We start from the raw sequence: 26,592 nt of genomic DNA, 5'->3' as shown, positions 1-26,592 counted from the left end.
GTTTTCCTTTCTCCTCTACAGCTTCAATGTGCTGGCTTTGCCCTCAGGCTAGCTCCCTTCTGGGTCCCAATGTGGCTATAGCAGTTTCAATCATCACATTCAGGCAAAATAATGTCCACAGACAAAAAGTCTCTGGCAAGGTCTCCTTGGGAGTGAAGGAGCTTTCCCCAGAAACACCCTCAGCAGAGTTCCCTCACGCCTCCTTTGCCAGGATGGAGTCCCACGGCCACTTCTAAAGCAATTACACCCGAGGTCACAGAGCTGGGATAACGTCCTACTTCCCTAAGCCATGAGGAGGGCAAAAGCAAAGTGACTCCTCAATATCCCAGCCAGGAAGAAGGAGGGATGCTGGAGAAGCAATCACCAGTGTCTGTCTTAGTTTCATCATTACTAGCATTTGAGTGCACACCTATGTTCACTACAGGCTCCTAACATTTCCCCTGGAATAATTCTTTCCCACTGGGTCAAAAGGAATCCCAGAGCAGCAGTTTTGTTACGTCTGGTAACCTAATGGGATGGCATTATCAGCAAGTCAAGAGTTAATCGGACTCTTAGCAAATAAGATACCCAGGAAGGTCTTTTATAGCCCAACTACTGCATCCTACCGTGTCTTGTCTCCGTGTTTTCCTGTTGCAGATTCAGAACAGAAATCCATAGTCTTAATCTGATGAAGAAAAGTACAATATAACCCAACCATCATATTTTTGTCTTTTTTCATCAGTATTCACATACTCCTCATTTACTTTCCCTCTCAGGTCTAAGTTCCTTTTGTGTATTCTTGATGTATAGTAGTTTCCCACCTTTATTAGACCCGTTTCTTTTGAACAGTGTAATTTTTGTACCCTAGCAACAAGTAGCATCTCAGATTTTGACACTCATGTTTCTGGCCTAACATGTCTAACATGTTAACATGTCTAAGCTCTATGTATGACCTGGTACCTCGCATATACACATCTGAAGCTGTGTCATTACTGGGTCTCCTACTTTCCTTCTATTCCAGAGCTTATTTTTCAGATCTCCCCACTCATCTTCCTTTTAAACGAACACAGCATCATCCACATTTTCTCTGGCCTCTTCATAAGCTACTTTCATAAAGTTTAGAGTGTATGTTGATGGCCAGCACTTTATTTCCAACATAAGGCCTTCTGACAGGTTTGCTAGCTTGCAGGAGTTCTCGGACAAAGCAGTGCTCTAAATATTTATTTTAAAATAATCCTTACAACAACCCTCTAAACTACGTGTTAATTTTTATATATGAAAAAACTGAAGCTCAGATATTAAGTAACTTGTTCAAAGTCACCCCGAACAAAGCCAGGCTTGACTCCAAAGTCCAGCTGTTCTTGTGGTTTTCTGAACTCTGAGGACTGAAGAACAGTATCAATCAAAATGTAGATGTGTTAAAATTATCAGACTTAAAAAAAATGTTACTGAGAAACACTGGGGGAGAGTGGCACCCTAACTAATGGAACCCAGGTGAGTGATGCCCAGGGAAAACCATGTGATAAGGAAGAAGGACATGCGGGGAACCACGCTCCAGCATGCAGGGAAAAAGAAAAACTATCTTACCTGGCAGACAACTGAGCATTGGCCAACTTCCTGTATGTTCCAACAAGAATTTTGAGGGTCTCGCTCTGCTACGGCTTGTCCCAGTTCCCCTCTAGGTTCTGCTGCCTCCTTTTATTATTTAACTACAGCCAAGTTTCTCCCACTTCATTGTAAGACTTCCCTTACATCCAATAAGCTTCAAGAACATGTGTAGAAAATAAAAGGTATCAAATAATGTTTGAATGTATAATTACCACATTCTAAAACCAGCCAGACTCTTGGCCTAAGACTTCTAACAACAAACCAATTCCAGAGCCAAGTTAGAAAATGTTTACCCAACTCCTTTTTTATTGGTTGACTCACATGAAAGAGATGGGCATTTCCTTTCCCCAAATGGGAATTTACTATGCCTACTCCCTATTTCTTGAAAGCTGTCATTTTGAAAAAGAGGAATATGAAAAATATTAAAAGACAAACATCTGACATCACTGTCGAAAACTACAAATAATGTAGTAAGTGAAATTGGTTTTCACATTTTAGTACTGGCTTAAACTCTTGATATTTAAGAATTAGGTGTTTCTCACTTAGTTTTATCCATGATCTCTTTCAGAAGTCAACTGTCTCTTGTGTAAAAAGGCTCATAGAAGCCGCTGCCTTCTGAAGAAAGCACACCAACTGGCGGGGGTCAGGGTAAACCAAGAGTCACACCCAACCACCAACTGCTCACGCCCAGGAACCCCACCCTACCCTGGCCACAAAAACTGTGCCTAGACTCCAGCACAGCCTGCAGCTGTGTTTCAATTATAGCTGTGTTTGTAATTACGGGTCATGTGCCCCACCCCAATCACTCCATTTGGCTAACAAGTGACCATATTACAACACACAAATGGAAAAAAAAGTGGAATGCTTGCAAAAGTTACAAATAAAAACGATATGAAGGCATATTAAATTTTGGCTGATACTTCTCTTTGATTTTGCTAAACCACAGCAGAGTAAAGGCTGGCCCAATGTTGAATTTTACTGAAGAGTATCATAAACTGAAGAAAGAAAAAAAGACAAAAACAGTAGTGAAATAAAGAATAGGCAAATATACCAGAATTATGAATGGAAGTCATTTTAGAGAATTATTCTACAATAGATGAAGTTTTAATTTCTTTTCACATTAAACATTGTTTACCACAATCAGCTAACAGAAATTACTGTAACATTGGTCACGATGACTTCATAAAACTAAAGATAGATGTTATGAGGAAACTTCATTTAATGTGAATGGTAATATTAGATACTGTATTTTTTCATGGCAAAATACAACTTATCTTGAAGAGAAAGCAAATAGTTCAGATCAGGGAGACATGCTAAGGTTTTAATAAAGAAAAGCTTGGCCTTGTCCGAACACTTAACAAAGTTCAGGACAATTTAGATAAAAGAGATGAGTGAGACACCAGCGTTAGGCAGGGACATAGGCTCATCATTCAGGCTTTATGTACATTACTGGATCTATGCAGCTCTCACCTTTAGATAAGCAAGCTGTATTTTTGGCAGAGGGATCTTCAAAAGTAGCCTTGGATATGAGGAATCATATTTTAACCACCAGGCAGTCCAAGGAATTATTTTTAAAGGGGCAGCTGAGTATTTTCACGTATATACTATTAAGGCATCTAAATTTTTGGTGTTTTCAGTATATACTTTTACTGCTACTTTTTATTATTTTTCATGTTGTACAACTATGATATTAGGTATTAAGCGACATAATTCTTTCTCTACTAGTGAACCAGTTTATCTCACTTAGCAAACTCTAAATTGATTGAAATATATAATCTGAGAACACACAGAAAAATATACTGAAAAACCAATAGAGATTTTTAACCATCATAAAAACTCAATCTTAATTAACTGTCTTTAACTTAAAAAAAGAGTAATTAGAATGAAAATAGGTATTAAAAATAATTACCAGTAGTTTGTTTTACAAAAGAATAGAGCCATAAATTGTTTTAATTGCCCAATTAAGCAACTACCAGATTCTTTAGTCAACACTAACAGAATTCACATTTCAGCTAGTCAACAAAGCATATATTTAACATCTCTTGAATGTAACATTTTAGTGATAACAGAGACTACATAATTCTATCTGTTGTTGTGACTGTATACAAATTAACCAGGTTAAATATCAAAGATACATTGGGAATACTCCCCAAACCAACAACAGAATATTAATTAAATGAATTTTAAAAGCTTAAGAAATAAAAGTAGCAAACATGAATGAGACAGTGCTTAAACAATTATTGACCTAATCAAGACCTTTAAAATTACCACCAAAATGCACTATGATTTTTTTTTATTTAGTTTACAGGAAGAATCTGTAAGTACAGGTTGCAGAAAGAAAATGTTTAGTGCTATTTACATTCGTTTTAAAACTCTGCTCTATACAAATTTAATTCTGATCAGTATGAACAGTATTTTCGTAGAGCTACTGCATATAAAGCCTTTTCATCAAAGCATTAACAATGAATAAAATAACCTGATTACATTTAAACAACGCTGACCATTTGAAACCATTTACATTTAATGTTTTTAAGGGCTGTTGACACTTAGTAAGTACAGAATGTAATGTCAGCCTGCAACTTCATTTTTATAAAGGCTAAACTTATTTATATGGAATATTGTTCTATATACTACAAGCCAATCTATATTTTAAGTCCTATAGTTAGGTATTTTATAAGTCTTTTATTAAATATATTCTACACATATTTGTAATTTCACCCAGGAAGAATTTCTTCCCAGTGAAAAAATATAAAATCTTTCATATTTTTACAGGTTTAGATGAAACTAGCTCATGCTTTAGTGCTGTGCAAATTGTTTTTAGCATATCAATCTTTAAATTATTGGTATGAAATAAAAGAAAAAGTGGCATTCTTAATTGTGTATGCCATAAAAATCAGCTTTTGACTTTAATACAATTGCAAGCACTAATATCAAATGCAAACTATATAAAGAAACAAAATTAGTACTATGGAGTTTTTTTTTTTAATTTTAAGAATTCATCTGAACTCTCTAAGGAGTAAGAATGACACCGGATGTGGTACAAATTAATGATAATTATGGAAAATTTCAATTCACTGATATTCAAATACATAAAATTGATCAATGAGGTTTTCTAATATTTCTGCACAATAATGAAAGCCGATGAGTGACTGGAATTACCCTCCCACATTAAGGCTAGGAGACACACTCTCACCCCTTCTTGTGCTGTCTAAACAAGCACTCAGTTACTGTAGGACTCAAGAGTGCATGTCTTAAAGGAAAAAAAATAGTTTCATCAGCCCTCTACTGAGTGCTTTAAACAGGCACATTTTGTTTTTTCATTTGTTGCAGTGAAAATAGTCACACTCAGTTTAGTATTCTGTGCCAGTGCAGCCACCACGGCTGACTTTGGTAGAATTCACCCAACATTTTTGTTTCTTTTCCATTTTTTCCTCTCATGTTGGCCCAGTAATTAACTTCATTAATTGCTGAGTGTCTTCCAGTGTGGAATTGTATATATAAGTATTTCTAGGTACCACAAACTGTTATAAATTCTGCTGATGAGAAAAATAATGCCAATCCTTTTAGTGCAAATTGTATTTGGAACACTTGATTTATTAGTTCTGATGATGAAAATTTTGTGGCAGCAAAATGGTTTCTGCTACGAAAGATAACTTCTTAACTTTTCCCCTGGAGATTGACATTCAAAAACCATTATGTTTTAAAACGGCTCAACATAAAAATACGAGAAATAAAAAATCAGAGTGAAAAATGTTCTTGGTTCTTTTTACTTTCATGAGAAAAGATGACAGTGTTCATGTGGTAATTCAGTTCCATGGGTTTACAGGCAGACTGTTCTGAACGGTTTCTGAAGCAATGTCGGGTCTTTTCTGTCCCAGCAGCATGAAAGACAAAGACTATATCACATCACACTAGGCAGACAGCGTTTACAGGATTACACAACAATTACTCTCTCCAGTCTTCTCACGATTCCTCTGACCTAGGGAAAATGAAGAAGGGCCTTGTTGATAAAAATTCTAGAACTGGAGGGGAAAAGGGGCTAGGCAATCAAGTATAGGAAGAAGTAGTTTTGGGTTTTTAAAAATGTTTGCATTTTTCAAAATTAAGAAGCTGTAATAAATGTTCTTTTAATTTTAGCATGTTTCAAAAATGTCTGGTTATTTGTTTGACAATCTCTATTCATAAACTATGCAAACTTCCTTTCCCTCAGAATTTCCAAGAAAAACCCAGCATTTCTGAATGCCTGTCTTTGTGCCTCAACTGAGACACTTTTCCAGCGCATGGCTTACCTTGAGAGTTTGGCTCTGGCAATGTCTCTCTGGCCACCAAATGCATCACTGTTGTTTTGCCAAAAGGAAGTTTTAATGCTACGTGAAAAGCAAAAGACGATTAGTCACACATATATCGACCTATTAAAATCACTATCCAGATTTAAAACCATTTTAAAAATTGATTACTTTTTTTGACTTCTTTAACAGATTGAACTTCTTAACTCAGAGTACCTTCACAAAATTAGATTAATATTATCAGAAATAACATTTAAAATTTAAAAATTTTTTGCAGTTATATAGCCATTTGCTTGACACATTTATCCATATTATTTAAGAAATGATAAAAGAAAAAATATGTAATTGGCTAATATCAGAGGCTACCTTTAGAGGAGAAAGGATTAAATTTTTTTAAAAAATACTTTCTATATTAGGTAAAAGTTTAGATTAAGAGATATTCATTTCTAAATCTAATTACCTGTCAATTGTCTAATAAAATTACTGCACTGAACAGGCTACTATGATGAAGAAATGCAAGAAACAAACTTGATTTTAAACATTTATTCTCATCCCTGTATTCGTCCATTAGAAAAGAATTTTCTTAAAAAGATTAGGTTAAAATAATCACTGTCTTGGCGTTATCAATAATCACTGTTTCCTAATCAAGTCTTTATAACATGTTTTCACTTATAAATTTAATAAATTTTATCATGAAATATTTCAGGCATAGAATACACACCCATGTCCACTAAGGCAAATACAAACACTGAGTTTCATGGTAAATCCCTTTGTTACTCTGGGTATAAAATTAGAAGCAGCTGGTATATTTAGCTTCTAGAACTGTTTCTATAGTTGTCATGTTTTAGTTCTGACACCTCAAATTACCCTGTCTTCAAAAACTACAAACTGAAGTAAGGCCAAAGATCATTACTTAGCAATAATGACCCTCCAGCTCCCTGTTTTAAAACTTGCTCTATAGGATGATGGTTACCATGCAGATTTTAAAAATAATCCTAATTATCTTCAACACTGGTACTATTTCATATGTTTAAGGTGAGTTCCCATCTTATTTAAAGTTGGCCAGCCATTATTTGGTCTACACTTTTAACCTCTGATGTTCAAATGAAGCACGATGGCCCATAAATACATAACGAAAAAAAGGAGGCTTTTAGAATAACTTCCTAGGCCTGACTTAAATTAAAATGTAAATACGACTTTATGTTATGAAAAATTTCACTAAATCTTTGGGAAAGCCTGATCAACATTTCAAACCTTGAACTGAACTTAAAATGCGCACCTACCAGGCTGTGTATCACTCTCATACCCGTCTTCCGGGCTCTAGTAAGACAGACCTGGATTAAAAATTTTCATCTCTGCTGCTTCCAACTGTGTAACTCTCAGGAAGTTATTACCCTCTAAGCTTCTGTTTCCTCAACTAAACCGGAGATACTAATTCCATTACATGTCCTTTGTAGCTGTGTCCACTAAATCAAACAATCCAAGCAAAGTGCTTTGCCCAGAGCTTGGCACAAAGAAAGCATTCAGTATATACTACCATCATCATTTTGAGATAGCAAGGAAAATGAATCTGAGAAAAAAGGTAGGTGAACTGAGATATAAATGTGAAAAAACGTCAGACAGGCCTGGAAAGTTCCCGAGAGGCTTACCATTTGAAGTTACAAATGTAATGTGTGGGAGCTATTATTTTTTCTTCTTCATCTGAATTTTAACTAGAAATAGTAGGTGTTGATGTTAATAACATTTAAAAATGTGAAAGAAGAGGAATGCCAGAATCTAAAATGCCTTCTCTTCCTTTCACTGTGGACGCTTCTGCTTTCTCCTATGACACAGTACAATATCCAGAATAGAGGTTTTCAACCTTTAGAGTACATAAAAATCACCCAGGAATTCAATTCTGTAGTAAAATCAGGAGACGCGGGTTGGGGAGAGAGGGCATGCAGAAATCTGTATTTTAAAATAGGTATCCTAGATGAGCCTCATGCTCACTATTTCAGAACCACATTTTGGGAAATGCTAATCTGGGCCATACTGAATGCCAAAGCTTTAGCTGATCATCATCTTCACCCTCTGATTAACAAGGCTGCTGTCACAGTTTTCCTTTCATGAAATTAAACTCTGTATGACTATATAAAGGTTCTAGTTCAAAAAGGGGGATACAGGGCTATGTTTTAAGACATTTGATAACTGAATATTTCAACCTGAAACTTAACTGAACCAGAAAATTTCAAGAACGGCAGAGAATGCCCTGGCTTCCTACTTGCACTGTCCACATAATGGCTGAATTCCACCCATGGCTGTATACCCACTACTTCGTGGTCATCCACTGCTTGACCACCACCTATAACAAAGATCTCACTAACTTTCCCTGGCAGTCTAGTCTTTCTTTAGGTAGTTCAATGTGTTCACATATTCTTTCCTATATTGAATAGAAAACTGTCTTTGATTTCCAGTTATTGATCCTAAGTCTAATTCACAGGGCTACACAGAGCAAGTTCTAGGGCCACACAAAGCCTTCTTCCACACAGGCCACTCAAATATTTAAAGATGGTTGCATTTCCCTGTGCACTATCTTCTTTATTATTCACATTGAAGAACACAGGGATACTAAAAAGAAAAACTGAGACCCAAAAGACAAACAGTTGATATCGTTATCCAAACTTGCTCAAACATCCAGTTATAATTATTAATGCGGAGGTCCAGGCCACGCTTCTACGCTGGAGATAGTTTATTGTTTTTGAAAAGAAGGACAGCAATACAGAATGACAATAATAATTATATAAGTCAATCTGTTAATTATTCTAAAACAATTTCAAAAAAATACTGGTAAAAAATTATACTTTAGTGGGAATGAATCAATAATTTTGATTTTTAACACAAATTCTATGAGCTTTAATATGAAGTTCAAACTCTGAGGTCACAACAGAAAAGATAATTGAGGAATGGAGTTGGTGGGAAATTGCTCACATAGATCAATACTCAAAAGGGAAATGGAGTATTTCAAGGTTCACTCATATAATCAATAGATTAAATTCAACCATCATTTACCAATTTTTAATTCACGTAAGATCTTGTATGAGCCATAATTTTAAAAAGACCAGAACATGGTCCCATCCTTAATGAATGTACAATATAGCCCGGGAGCTAATAGTCAATTCTTACAGAAAGAGCATTAAGAGTTGGTCCACCTATTTATACAAAAGCTATAAAAAAAGCTACAAATCAAAAAAGCTCCATTTTAAAGTGCCAGATATCTTAGTAGATAGAAGCATTTTTTAGACCAGTTATAAAACTACTAGTGAAACTCAGTGTGAGATTATAGCCTGAAATGTTTTACTCACTTGACATTGTCATAAAATCATTTGCATTCATCTACTTTAGCCCTTATTGCCCAGGATTTTTACCAGTGCATTTTATCTGTTTGTCCTATGTAATACTAGAGCAACCTGAAGGGAGAGCTTCTGTCTTATTCAATCCTGTATTCCCAAGTGCTCAGCACAGTGCTGGCAGGTAAGAATTTAATAAATACATGCTAAATGAATGAATGCAAACATTCTACCTTTAAGGAAAAACAGATTAAATATTAGGTTTAGAGGAAAAAGTCAGACTATATTTAATGAAATATATATTTAGATTGTTTAATTTGCCTACACATTTCCAATTATCTGAATATATTTGAAATATCTATTTTCAAAACTAAACAAATCCTGTTGATGGTAGAAAATGTACCCCATAAGGGGGCACTATTGAGCTACATTTCTCCAATCATATATAAAGAATAATAATAGCTAACAATTAAGGTGTTTACTATGTGCCATGCATGTAAGCACTTTGAATATATAAAGTAATTTACCCTTTTTAACCTCTGAGGTGGGCACTATTGTAATTCCATTTTACTGATGAGGAAACTGGAACACAGGTTGGTTAAGTCACTTGCCCAAGGTTTACACAGCCAGTAAGTAGTGCAGCTAATACAACTTAGTCTAGTTCCAAAATCTTTTCTTTCAACTATTACGCTAAAATGCTGCTCTAATGTCAGTCACTTACTTTATTCTCACATGATTAGCAACTATATCAGGTAGGAACACCTGAAAACATCCCTTCATATATTTAAAAACTATCATAAATTTTTCCTAGTTTGTGTGTCCAGTCTTAAGTTTAAAATACTATATCTGAATTACATTATTTGGAAATATAATAACATTACATGTAAAAAATAGTAGGTATAGAATTCTATCTACACTGGGATAGAGTTTATTTCACAAGGTAGTAGATACTTATTACAGTCCTAAAATTAAATTTAACAGAATACACAATGTGAAGGAGTAGGCATACCAGAAGTAGGCAGAATTCATATTTTAATTTGTCTTTTTTTTTAGTAAATTCAAAGACATTAGCATTTAAAACAAACGAATCATGCTACCATGAGACAGACATGAAATCCCATTACAAAGGTGGCTGTTACCTCCTAATGTGACATTTCCATGTAGAAATCGTCCTTGATAAATAAGTCGTAGAATATTTGGACTGCTGACCTGCTCTTCTTCCCAGTCTGAAAAGAATCCAGTGAACTGGTTAGGTATATTCTAACACGTAATTAACGTACTACTATATTGTTTTAAAAATTCAGATTCAAATCAGTTAGAGTACAAAGAAAGCCCTTGGAGCTTCCTACTATTAGAAACAGGCACTATTCATATATTCACCGCAACCCGGGTTCTTGCTTATTCTTCTTAAGTAGCAAGAGCTGCAAAAAGACTCATTTTGCTTCTTAAAGAATACTAAAATGTACCAAATCGTAGTCCCCAAGTTTAAAGTTAATACAAATGAGTTGGGAAAGACCTACCGAGTAAAAACAAATACCATTTTAAAATTAATTTCAACTACCAGTAATTAACAGATAGTATTATAATGTTCCAATATTTGTACCTGTTATAATGTACATTTAAGGCTAGAAAACAGCAGGTTTAACAAATATCTAAAAAACAGTTAATATATTGATATTAAGAATAACAAAAAAAACTGTGTTGACTTTTGGATAATGTTGATTTATTATCTTATTTTCTATCTGAAGTCAGTTAGTAAACATTAGAGAAGATACAACTTTAGTTCACCTCACCCAAAATGAAGACTTGGAAGAAACTGAAAAACTAATATATATTAGGAGGTACTGTACACACATGAAAGCTTAGAAAAGTGTACGCACAAAGAAAATCAAAAGACAAACTGGTAGGTAGAATGGGTAAAAGATTATTTAACTTCAGCCTATAATTTATATAATAGTAAAAGATGGAAGCTACTCCATTAAAATAAAGGTTTAAGGACACGAGTGTTATGATAGGGTAAAGAGTTAGTAATTTCCATGAGCTTGTAGATGTAACAATTTAAGCCTTCAGTTTATTAATGATCTGAGAATTCCTTTGTCTTTTTTGTCAACAATTCTCAAGTGTTTGTTTCCTATAGAAAGAGATAATGGGCAACACACAAAAATATAGTTTAAAGTATTCTGAAAGAGTGACAGAAGAGAAAGGAAGTAATTACAGATTTTTCTTTTGCCCTTTTTTTGACTATTCAAAATGATGAATATGAATTTGATAAAACCACTGCCTATAAGTGACTTAGGCACAGCTGAAATGAGCAGAGGAGAAATGAATCCCGGTCATTTCCTGCCCCCGACCCATGCCTTTAGTCTCTTCCCTCTTCTCCCTCCTGCAAGGTTTTGTTGCCTTCTGATCCCGTTACTCCCAGGTCCCTCCTATTCCAGAAGAAAGATCAAATAAGTCTCTAACACTATAGTACAAATTGTTTTGAATTCATCACTTCCAAAATTATTGTTTAATAGAATACTACTGGTCAAGATGGAAGTGCTCCATAGACACAAAGGTAAATTACAGTAATTGTTTAATTCACAGGAAACAAACACTAATATTCTAAAAATACTTGAATTTTTTTTTTTTTTTTGAGGTGCAGAAACCTGAAGTCCCATGTTTCATTATCTTATACAGAGTGTCATGATTTCCATGTACTTCACCGGTGTAATATGCTATCTCTCTTCCCCTCCCCAAGGATCTAAAATTTAGAGAAACCTTAGAATATAGCTTAAATGAAGAATTTCAGGTGTTATTAACATATCCTAAGTTTAATAGATTTTTTTGAACCTTTGACCCAGTAACAGCTATGTGTCTGACTATTCCACCTGTTAGTAATATTTCCACTAAATAGCATAAGGGTATGCTAAGGAAAACTAATTCCTTCAACAAGTACAGTGCATTAAGTATTTTCTTCTATTGATTTAATATTTGCCACACATTTATTATTAGCATCAATAAGTAATTTGCTGATTTTTAGTACATTATATGATACAATACAGACTTACAATTTTAATTTAAATATTTTATGTAAAATAAAAATTAAAGTACTTCTCTATTCTTTGCAGTGTCTAAAACTGCTGAGTAGATTTGGCAACTTGAGGAAATACTGGGAATCAAAATCTTTTTTTTTTAAATAAAGGAACATCCACTGATACAATCAATTTTCAGTACTGGTAGATGGTTTGTTCATTTGGGATACTATTTATGGCAAAGACCTATACTTGAATTTAAACTAATTTTAATATCTAAGTAAGTAATTATGAAAGTAAAAGTGTTTCTTTTACCTTATGATACTGCCCAAATAAATTTCAGAGTGATTACCCTTCTTCTGCCTTGTGTTATCTCATCTATAATATCCATATATCAAGAGCTATTACTATGACCACCCCCCCAAAAAAATCTCATAAGGGTAATCTTTTTGTATCACACTTAGAATAACATCATTGTTGGGTATTTAAAAATGCTTTTCATACTGATAGTCATCTATTTCCGCCTGGCTATAAAGAATAGCCAATATTCTTAGAGCCCAAATTTAGTCTTCTTTAGCTTTTCCGAAATGCCTTCTTAGCTATGACCTTTATAGCTTCAGTATCTCCCTGATTTAGAAATCAGCCGCTTGGTTACTAATGCGAAGAAAGATCCAGCAGTTGAAAGTATTTGTCTAAATCAGTATTTCTTAAATTTAGGCCTATGAATCCACAAAGACATGTCCTTAGGGTCTAAAAGTCCTCTTCAAGAAGTTTTAAATTGTATTTTCATTTTAATGAAAATCTGGAAAATCTGTATTTTCATTTTAATGAAATCTGGAGGAGACTGTCTAGATGATTTAAATAGTCATTTTATAACCAAGCGCAGCCTGGGGTTTTCAGTACTCACGTGTGGATTAAATTTATGATTGTACTGGCGCCAAAGAGGCTAATGAGGTAAGAACAGAAGTTCACTTAACAGGTAAATGATGCATTCTATCTAAGAGAAAACTGAGTAACAATTTGTTATACTGTATAAGTAAAGGTTTTATGGTGACTCTACAGATAACCTGATCATCAAACACTATGTAGGAACATAGGCATGGCAAATTCAACAGTATTCATGGGGTAAGCAGTGAGTTGGCTTTGGGAAAAATATACATCATCTAGCACATTAATGTTGTTAATTTGAACATTATTGGTTTGAGAGTTGTATTTGCATTTTCTGAATCAATCTTTTTTAGTTTTATGATTATACATATGAGTTAACAAGAATAAAGAGTTTTAACTGGGTTTATGTTTCTATATTTTAAAATACTCATTATAATAAAAATAATTTAAGTCAGCAACTAGAGATCTACAAGAATTATCTTCCTCTAGAAAAGTTCCATATATTATTTAAGGCTGAGAAACACTGATCTAATTGACTCATTTTGTACATATACTACGTTCTTTGTCAAAACAAGTCTTGTCCTTTAAAAGTTCAAATTGCTTCTGCTAAAAAAATTAAGTGAAATCAGCCAAAAACAATTAGTATCACTATGCTACATGACATAAGGATCAAGATGACACTGGGGAAGTTCAAAGGAAGAAAACGAACCAACAATTCCCTTGAGGGAGGTAATTTTTTTCTTTTTTCTTTTTGAGATGGAGTCTCGCTCTGTCACCCAGGCGGGAGTGCAGATGCATAATCTCAGCTCACTGCAAGCTCTGTCTCTCAGGTTCAAGAGATTCTTCTGCCTCAGCCTCCCGAGTAGCTTGGATTACAGGGGTGCACCACCACGCCCAGCTAAATTTTGTAATTTTAGTAGAGACTGGGTTTCACCATGTTGGCCAGGCTGGTCTTGAACTCCCTGACCTCAAGTGATCTGCCTGCCTCAGCCTCCCAAAGTGCTGGGATTATAGACCTGAGCCACCACACCCAGCCCACAGTCTTATTATATTTAAAAAATAAATAAATAAATAAAATCAGAGAAAGGAAGAAATACCAAACACATTTTCCAAGATTGTTATGGTTACTGGCTTGAAAATGGAAAGCACAGACAGATATTAATCATCTTGACCTTATAGTAGTTCAGAGAACACAAGAACTGACATGAATTAGAAATTAATTTTGTTTCAAACTTAATTTTAAATAGGCTATCTAGAGAAGACCATAGAGAATGTATTATCTGTTAAAAATGTTGCTCTTTCCTCTTACTTTGTGTTTTGGTAAAAATAGGTTTACTGATAATGAAGGTGTGTGTATATTCAGTATTTTGTGTGTGTGTGTTTTTTTTTTTTTTTTCTTTTCTTTCTCTCTTTTTTTTTTTTTTTTGAGACAAGGTCTTGCTCTGTCGCTCAGGCAGGAATGTAGTGGTGTGATAACTGCTCATGGCATCCTCAAACTCCTGGCCACAAGTGATCCTCCTGCCTCAGCCTCCCAAGTAGCTGGGACTACAGGCATGTGCCACCATGCCTGGCTAATTTTTAAATTTTTAGTAGGGATGACATCTTGCTATGTTACACAGGCTGGTCGGTCTCAAACTCCTAGCTTCAAGCAATCCTCCTGCCTTGGCCTCCAAAAGTGCTGGGATTACAGGTAAAAACCACCATTCCTGGCTGCATTTTTCTTTATTAAAAATATTTTTTGGCCAGGCACGGTGGCTCCCGTCTGTAATCCCAGCACGTTGGGAGGCCGAGGTGGGCAGATCACAAGGTCAAGATATCGAGACCATCCTGACCAACACGGTGAAACCCCGTTTCTACGAAAAATACAAAAATTAGATAGGTGTGGTGGCACGCACCTGTAGTCCCTGCTACTCAGGAGGCTGAGGTAGGGGAATCACTTGAGTCCGGGAGGCAGAGGTTGCAGTGAGCTGAGATCGCGCCACTGCACTCCAGCCTGGCGAAAGAGCGAGACTCCATCTCAAAAAAAAAAAAACATTTTTTTTTTCACTTACATTAAAACAGTTCTAAGGCAAAAGGAGCCATTGCATCCTGGGTTCCTTTACCATCTGGGAATGAGACTGCTGAAGAGCAAGATAAGGAAGGATACAATGATCTTCTACATCTGAGACTTACACTCCCAATTTTTGGTTGTTCTTTTAAATGTTATATGTTTATAACAGTTTCAAAATGTTTGTGAGACAAGGTACGGCATAAAGAATCAACATTATTCATACTCAAGGAAAAAATATCACTTACCCATTGGCCAATTGTCATATACATGCTTTGCAATGTCAGAAGCAGAATCATTAGGAGAAAACAGGAACTCTTTTGTTTTTCCGCTTACCAAAATGAGGCGTAAATTTATCTGTAAGAAGACAATGATTCTTTTAACATAAACCTAAAAATCTTTTAAGTAAAAAAGAAGACTCCAAGGCTTTTCATTTCAATCACATCCTAAATTATTACCAATGCCATATTGTGGTTTTTATTTAAATTCTATAAAACTTTTTTAAAAAGAATGGGAATTTGATATTTGATTTTATTGCCTATTATTTAAGGGGTGTGTGTGTGTGTGTGTGTGTGTGTGTGTCAGATATATTTGCCAAAATAAATGAATGCAGGAAAAAAATTCATTATGCTTTTAAATTTAATTACTCCAACAATGTTCAGAATTGAACTTTTGCAAGTTATCACTATTATTATATACATTTTTACCCAAAAATTAATAAAAATGTTGGCACTGAAGATCTCATCACTAAACAGAAAAAAAAATTAGTTGATACTCTACTTCTTAAAAAATATAATTAAAAGAAAAACTATATACACGTTTTTATCCTATGAAAATTATTAAAACCTAGACAAATTAACAAGAAACTATATATATTTTTTTGAGAGAGTCTCCGCTCTGTCACCCAGGCTAGAGTGTAGTGGCACAATCTTGGCTCACTGCAACCTCTGCCTCCCGAGCTCAATCAATTCTCCTGCCTCAGCCTCCCAAATAGCTGGGATTACAGATGCCCACCACCACGCCTGGCTAATTTTTGTGTTAGTAGAGATGAAGTTTCACCATGTTGGCCAGGCTGGTCTTGAACTCCTGACCTCAAGTGATTTGCCCACTTTAGCCTCTCAAAGTGCTGGGATTACAGGTGTGAGTCATCGTGCCTGGCCAAGAAACTTTAATTTTAAAGAACTTTATCATGGTTAAAGAATGAATCAATAATAGTAGCTCTTTTAGTCCCAACTGCATGACCATATATTTTTTAGGTGTAGTAAGTTAGGACACATGGGACAAAGGATATAAATTCACCTTCAGTGATAACCCTAAGGGAGATAAGAGAATTAAAGTGTTTGAGATCTACTGGCTTCGTATTTCCAAGTCAATATATATTTGCTTATACCATTGTTAATATATTTCACAAATGTTTAATTTTTATCTGTTGTAATTAATTTAATGTTTTTTTTTTTTTTAAAAAAACACCATATCTATGTATTCCCCTGTAAGTCACAGAAATACAAGTGTTGTTTCTATTACTCCTGGCCTTTGTTAAAAGAGTAAGTAAGATCTTACTAAAAGTTGGGTCCAGTCCAGAGCAGTGCCCTGGGATAAGGCAATCTAGCCTAGTTTCTTTATATGTAAAGAACAGAGAATCTCATTGCACCAGTCTGAACTGTGCCAGGTCCCAGGTTACCCAAGCTCTCCTTTTTAGTTACTAATTTTTTTCTTATTAAAAATACCAGAAAATCTTTAAGATGTCAGAGTCTACAATAATAAATAAATTGGTGCCTATTACAGCAGTCACTGATTTACTATATTCACTTACCACCATGGCCAGTGTCACTTCCAGCACCTCACCAATTTGAAAATTATTTGAAAATTTTGTTGAAAGTTATAAAATATCTCCCCTATAAAAACGCATATACACAATTCTAGATTCAATGTAACGCAAATGAATTTCATATTAGATGGAGTGGAAGTAGATTTCATATTCTATCTACATATTTCAATTAAAAGTTTTTTAAAAGATAAAAGAAAATAATCTATGTTCCAGGTGAAAAGCCCTTTCAATATGCCCAATAAGAATTTCTTGCTGCTTTTTCTTTTCTTTTTTTTTTTTTTGAGACAGAGTCTCGCTCTGTCGCCCAGGCTGGAGTGCAGTGGCGCGATCTCGGCTCACTGCAAGCTCCGCCTCCCGGGTTTCCGCCATTCTCCCGCCTCAGCCTCCGAGTAGCTGGGACTACAGGCACCCGCCACCGCGCCCGGCTAGTTTTTCGTATTTTTAGTAGAGACGGGGTTTCACCGTGTTAGCCAGGAGGGTCTCGATCTCCTGACCTCGTGATCCACCCGCCTCGGCCTCCCAAAGTGCTGGGATTACAGGCTTGAGCCACCGCGCCCGGCCTTCTTGCTGCTTTTTCTAATTAGAATGAAGTTATACCAAATAGCTGAATACAGGAAGAGATCTGATAAAAACATGTTGCTGTAAAGAAGTGATCCAAAAACTCTTGAGTTCCACTTGAATGAGTTCAAGTAGTAGTCCGCAAGAATGATTATGCTCTACGAAAGTAACACCTTATTTATTTCCTATAGCAAATCGGTAATGAGCAATTCTTCAAGCAAGGAACCTAACATCTATGCAACACAATGTGAATTTTAGTCGTCACAGATACATTACTACTCACGGCTTTCTCTTAATGTATGAATAACAAATACATATTACCCTTTGAACTTATATGGAATATTTAAGGTTCTTCAGTCATTAATGTCCAAGAAATTCTGCCCCTAATAGTTCAGCCACTTGTATTTAACTAGAAAAAATATACTTAAATTCAAGCTTCCTAATTAAGAGTAATACAAATTATGTGAACTTACTACTTCTTAAAATTTTTTAAGCTTAAAATTAATTTCCACTGGGTTTTTACTCAAATTATATTTTAAAATGATGAAAGGAAATAGATTTAGTCTTTAGGATCTGTAAAGGTGATACCAAAGCCTACTTTTGATTTTCCCTGATGTCTATCAATATGGAAATGAGAAAACAAATGATAGTATATCCTTACAATGGAATTCCATGCAGCGTTAAACGACATGAGATAAAGACCTGTATGATCTGACATGAAAAGACAGCCACAACATATTAAGTGAGAGAAAGCAGCCAGGTATAAAACAGTATTGTGGGAACAAAAGAACACATGCCTATTTGCTATGTACTGACTCACGTCTCCCCAAAATCTCTGTATTGAAGACTTAACTCCCAAAGTGACTGTGTCTGGAGGATAGGGTAATTAAGGTTAAAGGGAGATCATAAGGGTGAGGACCTCGTCTGTCCAACAGCAGCCTCATAAGAAGAGAAAGAGCTCCGCTCCTGTGCTCTCTCCCTCTCTCTTCCTGCCCTCCAGGTGGGGACAACAAGAAGGCAATGGTATTTTGCCTGTCTACTGTATTTTGCCGTGGCAGCCTAAGTTGAATAATACACACAAAGAAAAATATAAAATAAGAAATGTGAGGCTCCCTTTAAAAAGGGAAGCAGCTTTTCATAGAAACTATGGTGAGAAGGTTGACAAAAAAAATCAACAAAAACTAAAAACTAAATTACTTGGATCTAAAAACATCTTGTTTATTCAACTTTTGTGTTATAAATTCCTTTTAAGAGGCTAGAAAATACAGAATATTCATGGGTTGCTGAACAAGTAACCTGTTTACTAACCAGGTTGAGAAAAGGTGTAACTAAGACTACATTTAACTATCCTATATTTTCTATCTTCAATGACAACATTTTTCTACTTTGTTTTCCTGTCATTCCATATAAAGAGATCAGGACTCTCTTGCTGCCAAAATGTTTTATTACAGCAACTTGGTTTCTTGCCTCTCTGGTACAGCAGTTTATAAGTTTATAACTTTGAATTGAATAAAAGTGCTAGCCAGGCGCGATGTGGCTCACGCCTGTAATCCCAGCACTTCGCGAGGCCAAGGCGGGTGGATCACCTGAGGACATGAGTTTGAGACCAGAATGGCCAACCCAGTGAAACCCTGTCTCTAATAAAAATACAAAATATTAGCCGAGCATGGTGGTGCGTGCTTGTAATCCCAGCTATCTGGGAGGCTGAGGCAGGAGAATTACTTGAACCCCAGAGGCGGAGGTTGCAGTGAGCCGAGATTGCACCATTGCACTCCAGCCTGGGCAACAAGAGCAAAACCCCACCTCAAAATAAATAAATAAATAAATAAATAAATAAATAAATAAATAAATAAATAGTGCTTCTGACAGCTTAAAAACCTAAAATACAAAGCAGAACTCTGTTTATATTTCAACAGTATGGGTGTGTATATCTCACACATATATATGTACAAACTGAAGTCTTGAAAGGTATGTACCAAATATAACGGTACTTATTTCATCTTTAGTTTTTTCTTTGTGTATTCCTGCATTTTCTAATTTTTACAGTAAGTCTGTATTACTTTTAAAATACAGTAACATTTAATTCAAAGAGTACTCAATCATTTCAGGATATTCCTAATAAACTATTAATATTAAAAAAATTTAAAGCTATCAAGTACTGTATCAGTATGGGCTTTCAAAGAAATATAAATGATTTTCTTAAGTAGACAAATAAGCATATCAATTTTAATAAATATACCGCTCTGGTGGGGGAATGCTGATAACAGGGAAGGCCATGTATGCATGGGGGAAAAATGTAAATGGGAAATCTCTGCCACCTTCTCAATTTTGCTGTGAACCTAGAACCGCTCTAAAAAATAAAGTTGGCCAGGTGCAGTGGCTCATGGCTGTAATCCCAGCACTTTGGGAGACTGAGGCAGGAGAATAGCTTGAGGCCAGGAGTTCGAGACTAGCCTGATCAACAAAGTCAGACCCTGACTCTATAAAAATTTTAGAAAAAAATATGCCAGGTGTGGCGGCATATGCCTATAGTACTAGCTACTCTGGAGGCTGAGGCAGGAGGATTGCTTGCACCCAGAGTTTGAGGCTGTGGGGATACAGTGCAATGATCATGCCATTGCACTCCAGCCTGGGTGACAGAATGAGACCCCATCCCTAAAAAAAGATAAAATAAAAATAAATCAACAAAGTCTACTTTTTATTAAAAAAACACTAAGCACAGAAATATAGAAATACAACATTTAAAAATGAAGTTATAAGATATTCATGGATCCTTTGAAGGCTATTCATTGAACCTAAGACCTTCTGTTCTAGATGTCCGGCTGAAGAAATTATCTTTGAACATTCCCAATTTCTTTTTTTCCTCTTTTTTTCCTCTCACAAGCTTTTAAGCTTGTGAGAGGAAAACCAAACCAAACCAAAACAAGACAAAACAAGACACACATACCGCACTCCATAAATTTAACTGTCTGGGTTCGTGCCACAAAATTCTCAGCATTTCCTATTTTAAAACTAACACACATCACAGTTGCCAATAAACTGATACTATACTTTCATATTTCAAAAATCAATGGTCTAAAGAGCTCATATTTATCTAGATGTTCAGAACGTTGGAAACTCACAGCCTCTAAATAAGTTTGAACCAAGTTTAAAAAATATCATTTTAATGTTTATAGGTGGTTATGCATCCTCGGTTTGACAGAGACCCTCCTTACTCCCCCTGGCCTGCTTCAAACACTCAGGAAACTGCCTAGTTCCAGAAAACGTTTGAGTTTGTTAAGTCACAGTAGAGTCTGAAAGTGGTTTGGAAGTATAAAATGAGAACAAAAAGCAGGGTAAGATTTTAAAATCTTCTACTCAGAGGAAACGTAATCACCCTTCTGGGTGGGGAAGGGGGAGAAAATGACAACTGCCAACAGTAACTGTGTAAATACTTAAGTCTAAAAATTTATCAAGTCTTATAGTAAAACTGCTTCAGGAAAGAAGCTTATGTCCAAAATTGAAAAGAGCAGCAACAAACCCACAACACTGCACTGCTGAGTAAAGTAGCTCTTGCCTGAAACATCCAGTGCCTATATCAGCGTTTGGCGCATAGTAGGTAGTCAGTAACTGTGGACGAATATTTCAGTTTTTTCAGTTTCAAGATGCAAGTGAAAGTACAGACTAGAAAGGTCAGAGCTGATTCAAACCTGGGCTTCAGCATTCTGGCATTGTATTGAAGCGGTGGCATAGTAGGTAGAACAGGAATGGATAATAATTGTTTCTTGGTAGTGCTATGGTCATGCAGATAGTTCATATGCGTAAACACCTCAATCTTTGATTTGGGCTCTGGATCTTTGCTGTCAGCAACATGCCCCAGTTAACATAAATGCTATCATTTAGTAAGGTATTTTGAAAAGTAAAATTAATTCTAAGTTACCATATTAACATATATGTTTGGGCCTACTTTTCAAATGGACTAGGTTAATAGATATAGACAATTAACAGATTGGTCTTAACTTGGGCCTATGCTTATATCTATGAGACAAGCTTGCTACTAGACTAGAGCCATGAATCTGCCTCAGTATGCTTGTCAAGTGTACCTTAGGACTGTAAGAAAGATGGAGAAAAACACTGGATTCCCATAATTTCCTTTAGAAGAAATCCTGAAAGAAATCACGCAGATAAATAACTGGATACCCGGGCTGGTTATTAGTTAATTGCTCCTACGCTATAGTAAGAATCTTCCAGGGCTTATTCAGATAAATAATGTTAACTATAGCTCCTCTCAGTAAATGTATGACAATTTCTATAAATGTGAGCCAGTTTCCTTTAAAATATTAAGTACTTATTATTTAAATATTTATTAATGAAAGACCTTTTTACATCTTTGAAGCCAAGCTAAGCCTAAGTATAAAATACATTTAAAACCTCTGCTTGTAGGATCCTTGACACAGCAACAATGGGTTAAAAATAAGACTTATTTATAGCTTAAAATGTAATATACTTTGTGTACATACCTGTCTAAAAGAAAACTGGTAATAAGGACTCTGATTTGGTATGAGAACTAATATGTAGTAAAGTTCCTAAGATATGGCATTTAGATCACTCAAATGAACTATATATTTTTTATATTTACTTTTGAGGCAAAACAAATCAAACAAGACTATTAGTGAGGCAGAACTACCATGATGATTTCCTGTAAGGCCAATGGATACAACAAGAACTCTTCAACATATGTAATTTCAAGTTAGAATCATTTTTAGTCAAACTGCCATTTCTATGTGTTAGACAGTATCAATTTGGGGAAATTTCATATAGAACTTAGTTTATAAAATAATATGTTTTTAATCAGTCAGGATGAAAAAAATGAGGGGAAAGAAAGAGGGAGGATGGAAGATGGAACTGACTAGAATGGTCTTTGGGTATAAAATATAATTATGGAGATGGACCATGCCCTTTAAAAAGACTGTTTTCTGCTGAAGGACAAATACGTTGATCCGAAAAGGAATTCCCACTTCTCCTCTGAGAATCTCTTAAGAATAAAATGAGTATTGGGATACTCTACTTCACATGCCAGTCTTCCTTAGAGAAAACCATCAACAGAAGCACCCTTTGCCTTTCTACTGCTCATTCCTGCCTTCTTTGCTAAATGGCAACAACAAGCAGGTAGCCAGTGGGAAAGGTATTAGATCCTTTTTGCAAATCTTAAAAAAAAACAAACTCCCAACTTATATCAAGGGAATTATGCTTAGTGAAGAAAGCCAACTGCAAAAGGTAACATACTATATGATTCCACTTATACAATATTCTTGAAATGACAAAATTATAGAGATGGAGAATGGCCAGGCTGGAAGGGAGGAGACAGGAAGGGTTACTTTGCCTATAAAAGGGTAGCACAAAGAATTCTTGTGATGGAACTGTCTGTCCTGTATCTTGGTTGTGGTAGTTGGTACAGGAATCTATCTGTGATAAAACTGCATAGAACTAAATACATACACACACACAAACACACACACATAAATGCACACAAAACTGGACAAATATAAAGTCTGTGAATCATTACCAATTTCTTTCTTTTTTTTTTTTTTTTGAGACAGAGTCTCACTCTGTCACCCAGGCTAGAGTGCAGTGGCGGGATCTCGGCTCACCGCAACCTCCGGCTCCCGGGTTCAGGCAATTCTTCTGCCTCAGCCTCCCAAGTAGCTGGGACTATAGGTGCACCCCACCACATCCGGCTAATTTTTGTATTTTTAGTAGAGACAGGGTTTCACCATATTGACCAGGCTGGTCTCGAATTCCTGACCTCAGGTGATCCACCTGCCTCAGCCTCCCAAAGTGCTGGGATTACAGGTGTGAGCCTCCATGCCCGGCCTATCATTATCAATTTCTTGTTGTGATATGCACTGTGATTATGTAAGATGTTACCATTAGGGAAAACTGGGTGAACAGTGTTTGGGATTTCTCTTATTATTTCTGAAAACTGCATGGTTAATCTGTAATTGTCTCAAAACAAAAAGACTTTTTATTAAGTGCTCAACTTTCTGATAATTTGTTGTTTATGTCAGTCTCTGGTTATTTTTCTTATTTGCATTTGAAAATGAATAGTTTTTTAAAAATAATATCAGTTTAAAACAGCTACTTGATCTACAAAAAAAAAACCTATCAGTGACTTATTTTAATATATAAATTTTAAAATAAACATTTTCTAGAGTTATGAATTTATAAAGGGCATATTTTGAATTTTTGTTAACTGTACTGTAAAAGAAATAAAGAATGAGGAAGTGATATTTTCCTATGTAAGACTGATTTAAAATAAAAATTATTCAAACAATTGCAGTGCTAAAATATGGTAATTACATATTTCATAAACTTTCTTTTATTCACTTATTCAAACATTTTCTAAAACAGACACTGCTTGGTACCTGGATTGCAAAAGGTTAATATGAAATTCCTTGAAGATCTCATAACCTTGAAGCTATGAGAGACATACAAACAGATAACTATGGGAGGGAGGGGTAGTCAGGATATGTTAATTGTAAGTGCTTGATAAATATTTGCTGGATGAATTTTAAAAATAATAAAAAGGAAGCAGCTGTGGGTCTGAGATTCCTGAGTAGGGTATGGAACAGCGAGTTATAAAAAGTAAATATAATAGCTTGCCATTTACTGAGTGGTGCAGTATATTTCAGGTACTGCACTTGGTTATTCTACCTAGCCCATCTCTGAAAAAGGTATTACTCTCACATTCTAGAGTTATGGGACAGAGTTTAGAGACTAGTAAGCAGATAAGCTGAGATTTGAGCCCAGGTGCATCTGAGCCCACAGCACTTAGCTGCCATATCACTCTGCTAAAGACCAGCAACTCCTTACCATGGTCCCTATATGGGCCTGCTTATTCTCCAATGTCATCTCCACCACTCTTCCCCTCACTAGGCTCCAACCACAGGGGTCTTTCAGTCAAAACTGCTAATTTCTTACTCGCCCCAAGGCCTTTACACAGGTTTTTCCTTCTGCCTAGAATGCTTTGCACTCCTCACCCTCTACCCCAATTCACACATTCTAGCTTCTAGATGTTTGAGAGGGAATGGCATTAATAAATCCTTCGGCATCTCATCATCCTGGATGAAATAATGACCCATGTTTTGGAAAAAAGAGTAGAAAAAGAATGTCAAAATAGAACTGGAGAAGTCAAGAAAGGATTTCTCTCCCCCACTGAAATGGGGCAGCAATCATATTTGTGAAGAAATAATTTAAGCCATCTGTGAAAACAGATTTTAACCCATAATACATCTGAATTCCTAACTATGAATTTACTTGTATTCAGTAGACTAAGGCATGAAGTTGTAAACTAGGGTACATTTAGATTTGCTAAATGGATGGAAGAAGCTATGGGGTCTTTTTCTATACTCTGTTTACCATTTAGTATGATGTAGATTCTAATATTTATTAAATGTTAATATTAAATCCTTATAGGTAGAACACTCAGTGAGATTCCTGCTTTTACTTGTGGAAACATTTACCTACCCTATGAGGTAGATAAGAGAGGTCAGAGAGTCCTCTAGCTTAAGTTCTCAAATAAAATTTTTACGACATCTCATTTACTTGGAATGTGAACTTCCAGAACATTTTAACTCATTTAAAAATGTAGGTGGAAAACTACATTCCAAAGCAACATTTAATAATTTTTGAATTACAGAAACCATTCAACTACTTATTAGCTAAAATATTTTCGGGAGAAGACTCATGAACATGAACGAAAAGCTGTTGGGTTATGGAGAGGAATGAATAGTAATAGTTAATTAGCCTCCTTGCTTTCTATGTAAACTGTTTTTTTTTTTTTTTCCTTCATCAGTGAAGAAACAAAGAAAACTTTGGGTTCTTATAAATACATTTCAGAATCAAAGTATAAAACTCACAATTCATAAAGCATTTAGTGCCCAGCACATAAGTCCCTAATAGTTAGATACTATCACAAATTATCATCACCATTATATCCATCATCAGTTTAGTAAATAACGTAACGCTAACTATATAATGCTCTTTCCTTTAGTACTTTAAAATGTACATTTACTTTCAGTTTGGGAAACTTTGATAAAATTAAAATTCCATGAGAAGACTGACAGTATATATTATTGAGAATTCCTGCAACTTATTCTTAAAATTACTTTTTTCGCAAGTTCAAAATCCTGTAAGCTTAAAGAGCATATTGATTCTGAATTAAATTATGGTCTGTATCACTATAAAACCTGACTGTAGGATATCCCTTGCATCTAGGATACAAGGTAACAGCTTTAACCTGATTTCAATGGGCAACGGTAGCCCTCTAGTTTTCTATACATACTATTAACTAAATAACAAATTTGAATGAATTCAAAAGTACTTTCTCTAGGGCACTGGATTGATTTCTAGAGAAATCTTTGTTTTGGGGAGTATCTTGAGGTCACATGGCTCAGTAAATTAAGAACAACTGTTCAGTACAATTGTTTCTGTCACCCAAACGCTGAAGATATTAAACTAAGAAAGGAAAAAGGGAAATGGTAAAGGCAAAGCACTAGAGAGGACAGCAGGGAGGGGAAGAGTAGTTATATTCATGATACAGTTTCATATATTTCAGGAAGATGACAATTCTATTTCCTCTGTCCACCTCCCATTAGTGGGGGCATGATGGTGGAAGTTTTTTGGATAAGACAGCCTGAAATTAACCAGTATTTTTTGAAGATCAACTAGATACCAGTTTTCTTTTGAATAGTTCTAGCACAAGGCACATTTCCAGTACCTACTATATAGTACTTTCTCTTCTCTCTAACCATCTAGATATTCCAATAAATCCAGGTACGATACAGGATAAATCTTTTATGTCTACACTTATTTGCCTTAGCTTTGCCATTATTTGAGCCTTCCACAATATCCCCTTTGAGCTGTCTGCTCCTTTGTTGTGTCAATTCCCAGATTCCCTCTCTCCTACTTATTCTATGCCATTATCAAATTCTCAGTACTACTTTAAATTCTATGCCTTTCACAATATTCCTCAATCATTCAACACAGAACAATTTTTAAAACCAGGAGTCTCAGAATT

General features: G+C 35.4%; 1 protein-coding gene across 3 annotated transcripts in view; it reads right to left on the bottom strand.

Annotated features, from left to right (window-relative positions):
• Window positions 1–2,672: 2,672 nt before the first annotated feature.
• The window catches only part of UBL3 (ubiquitin like 3), a 75,425-nt gene continuing 51,505 nt past the window's right edge, over window positions 2,673–26,592 (bottom strand). For all 3 annotated transcript variants that reach the window (XR_004054678.1, XM_010367088.2, XM_030922153.1), the window contains exons 2-5: window positions 15,397–15,505; window positions 10,339–10,425; window positions 5,877–5,954; window positions 2,673–5,566 (exon numbers count right to left, since the gene is read on the bottom strand). Coding sequence is in view for 2 of the 3 variants with exons in the window: in XM_010367088.2 (XP_010365390.1) it covers window positions 5,514–5,566; window positions 5,877–5,954; window positions 10,339–10,425; window positions 15,397–15,505 (327 nt within the window). In the remaining variant the exon portion in view is untranslated. The remainder of the gene's footprint in view (window positions 5,567–5,876; window positions 5,955–10,338; window positions 10,426–15,396; window positions 15,506–26,592) is intronic.

This window comes from Rhinopithecus roxellana, chromosome 18 (genome assembly GCF_007565055.1).
Source record: "Rhinopithecus roxellana isolate Shanxi Qingling chromosome 18, ASM756505v1, whole genome shotgun sequence".
Taxonomy (NCBI): Eukaryota; Metazoa; Chordata; class Mammalia; order Primates; family Cercopithecidae; genus Rhinopithecus; species Rhinopithecus roxellana.
The sequence above is the reverse complement of the archived record's forward strand: the minus strand, read 5'-3'. Positions and strand labels throughout refer to the sequence as shown.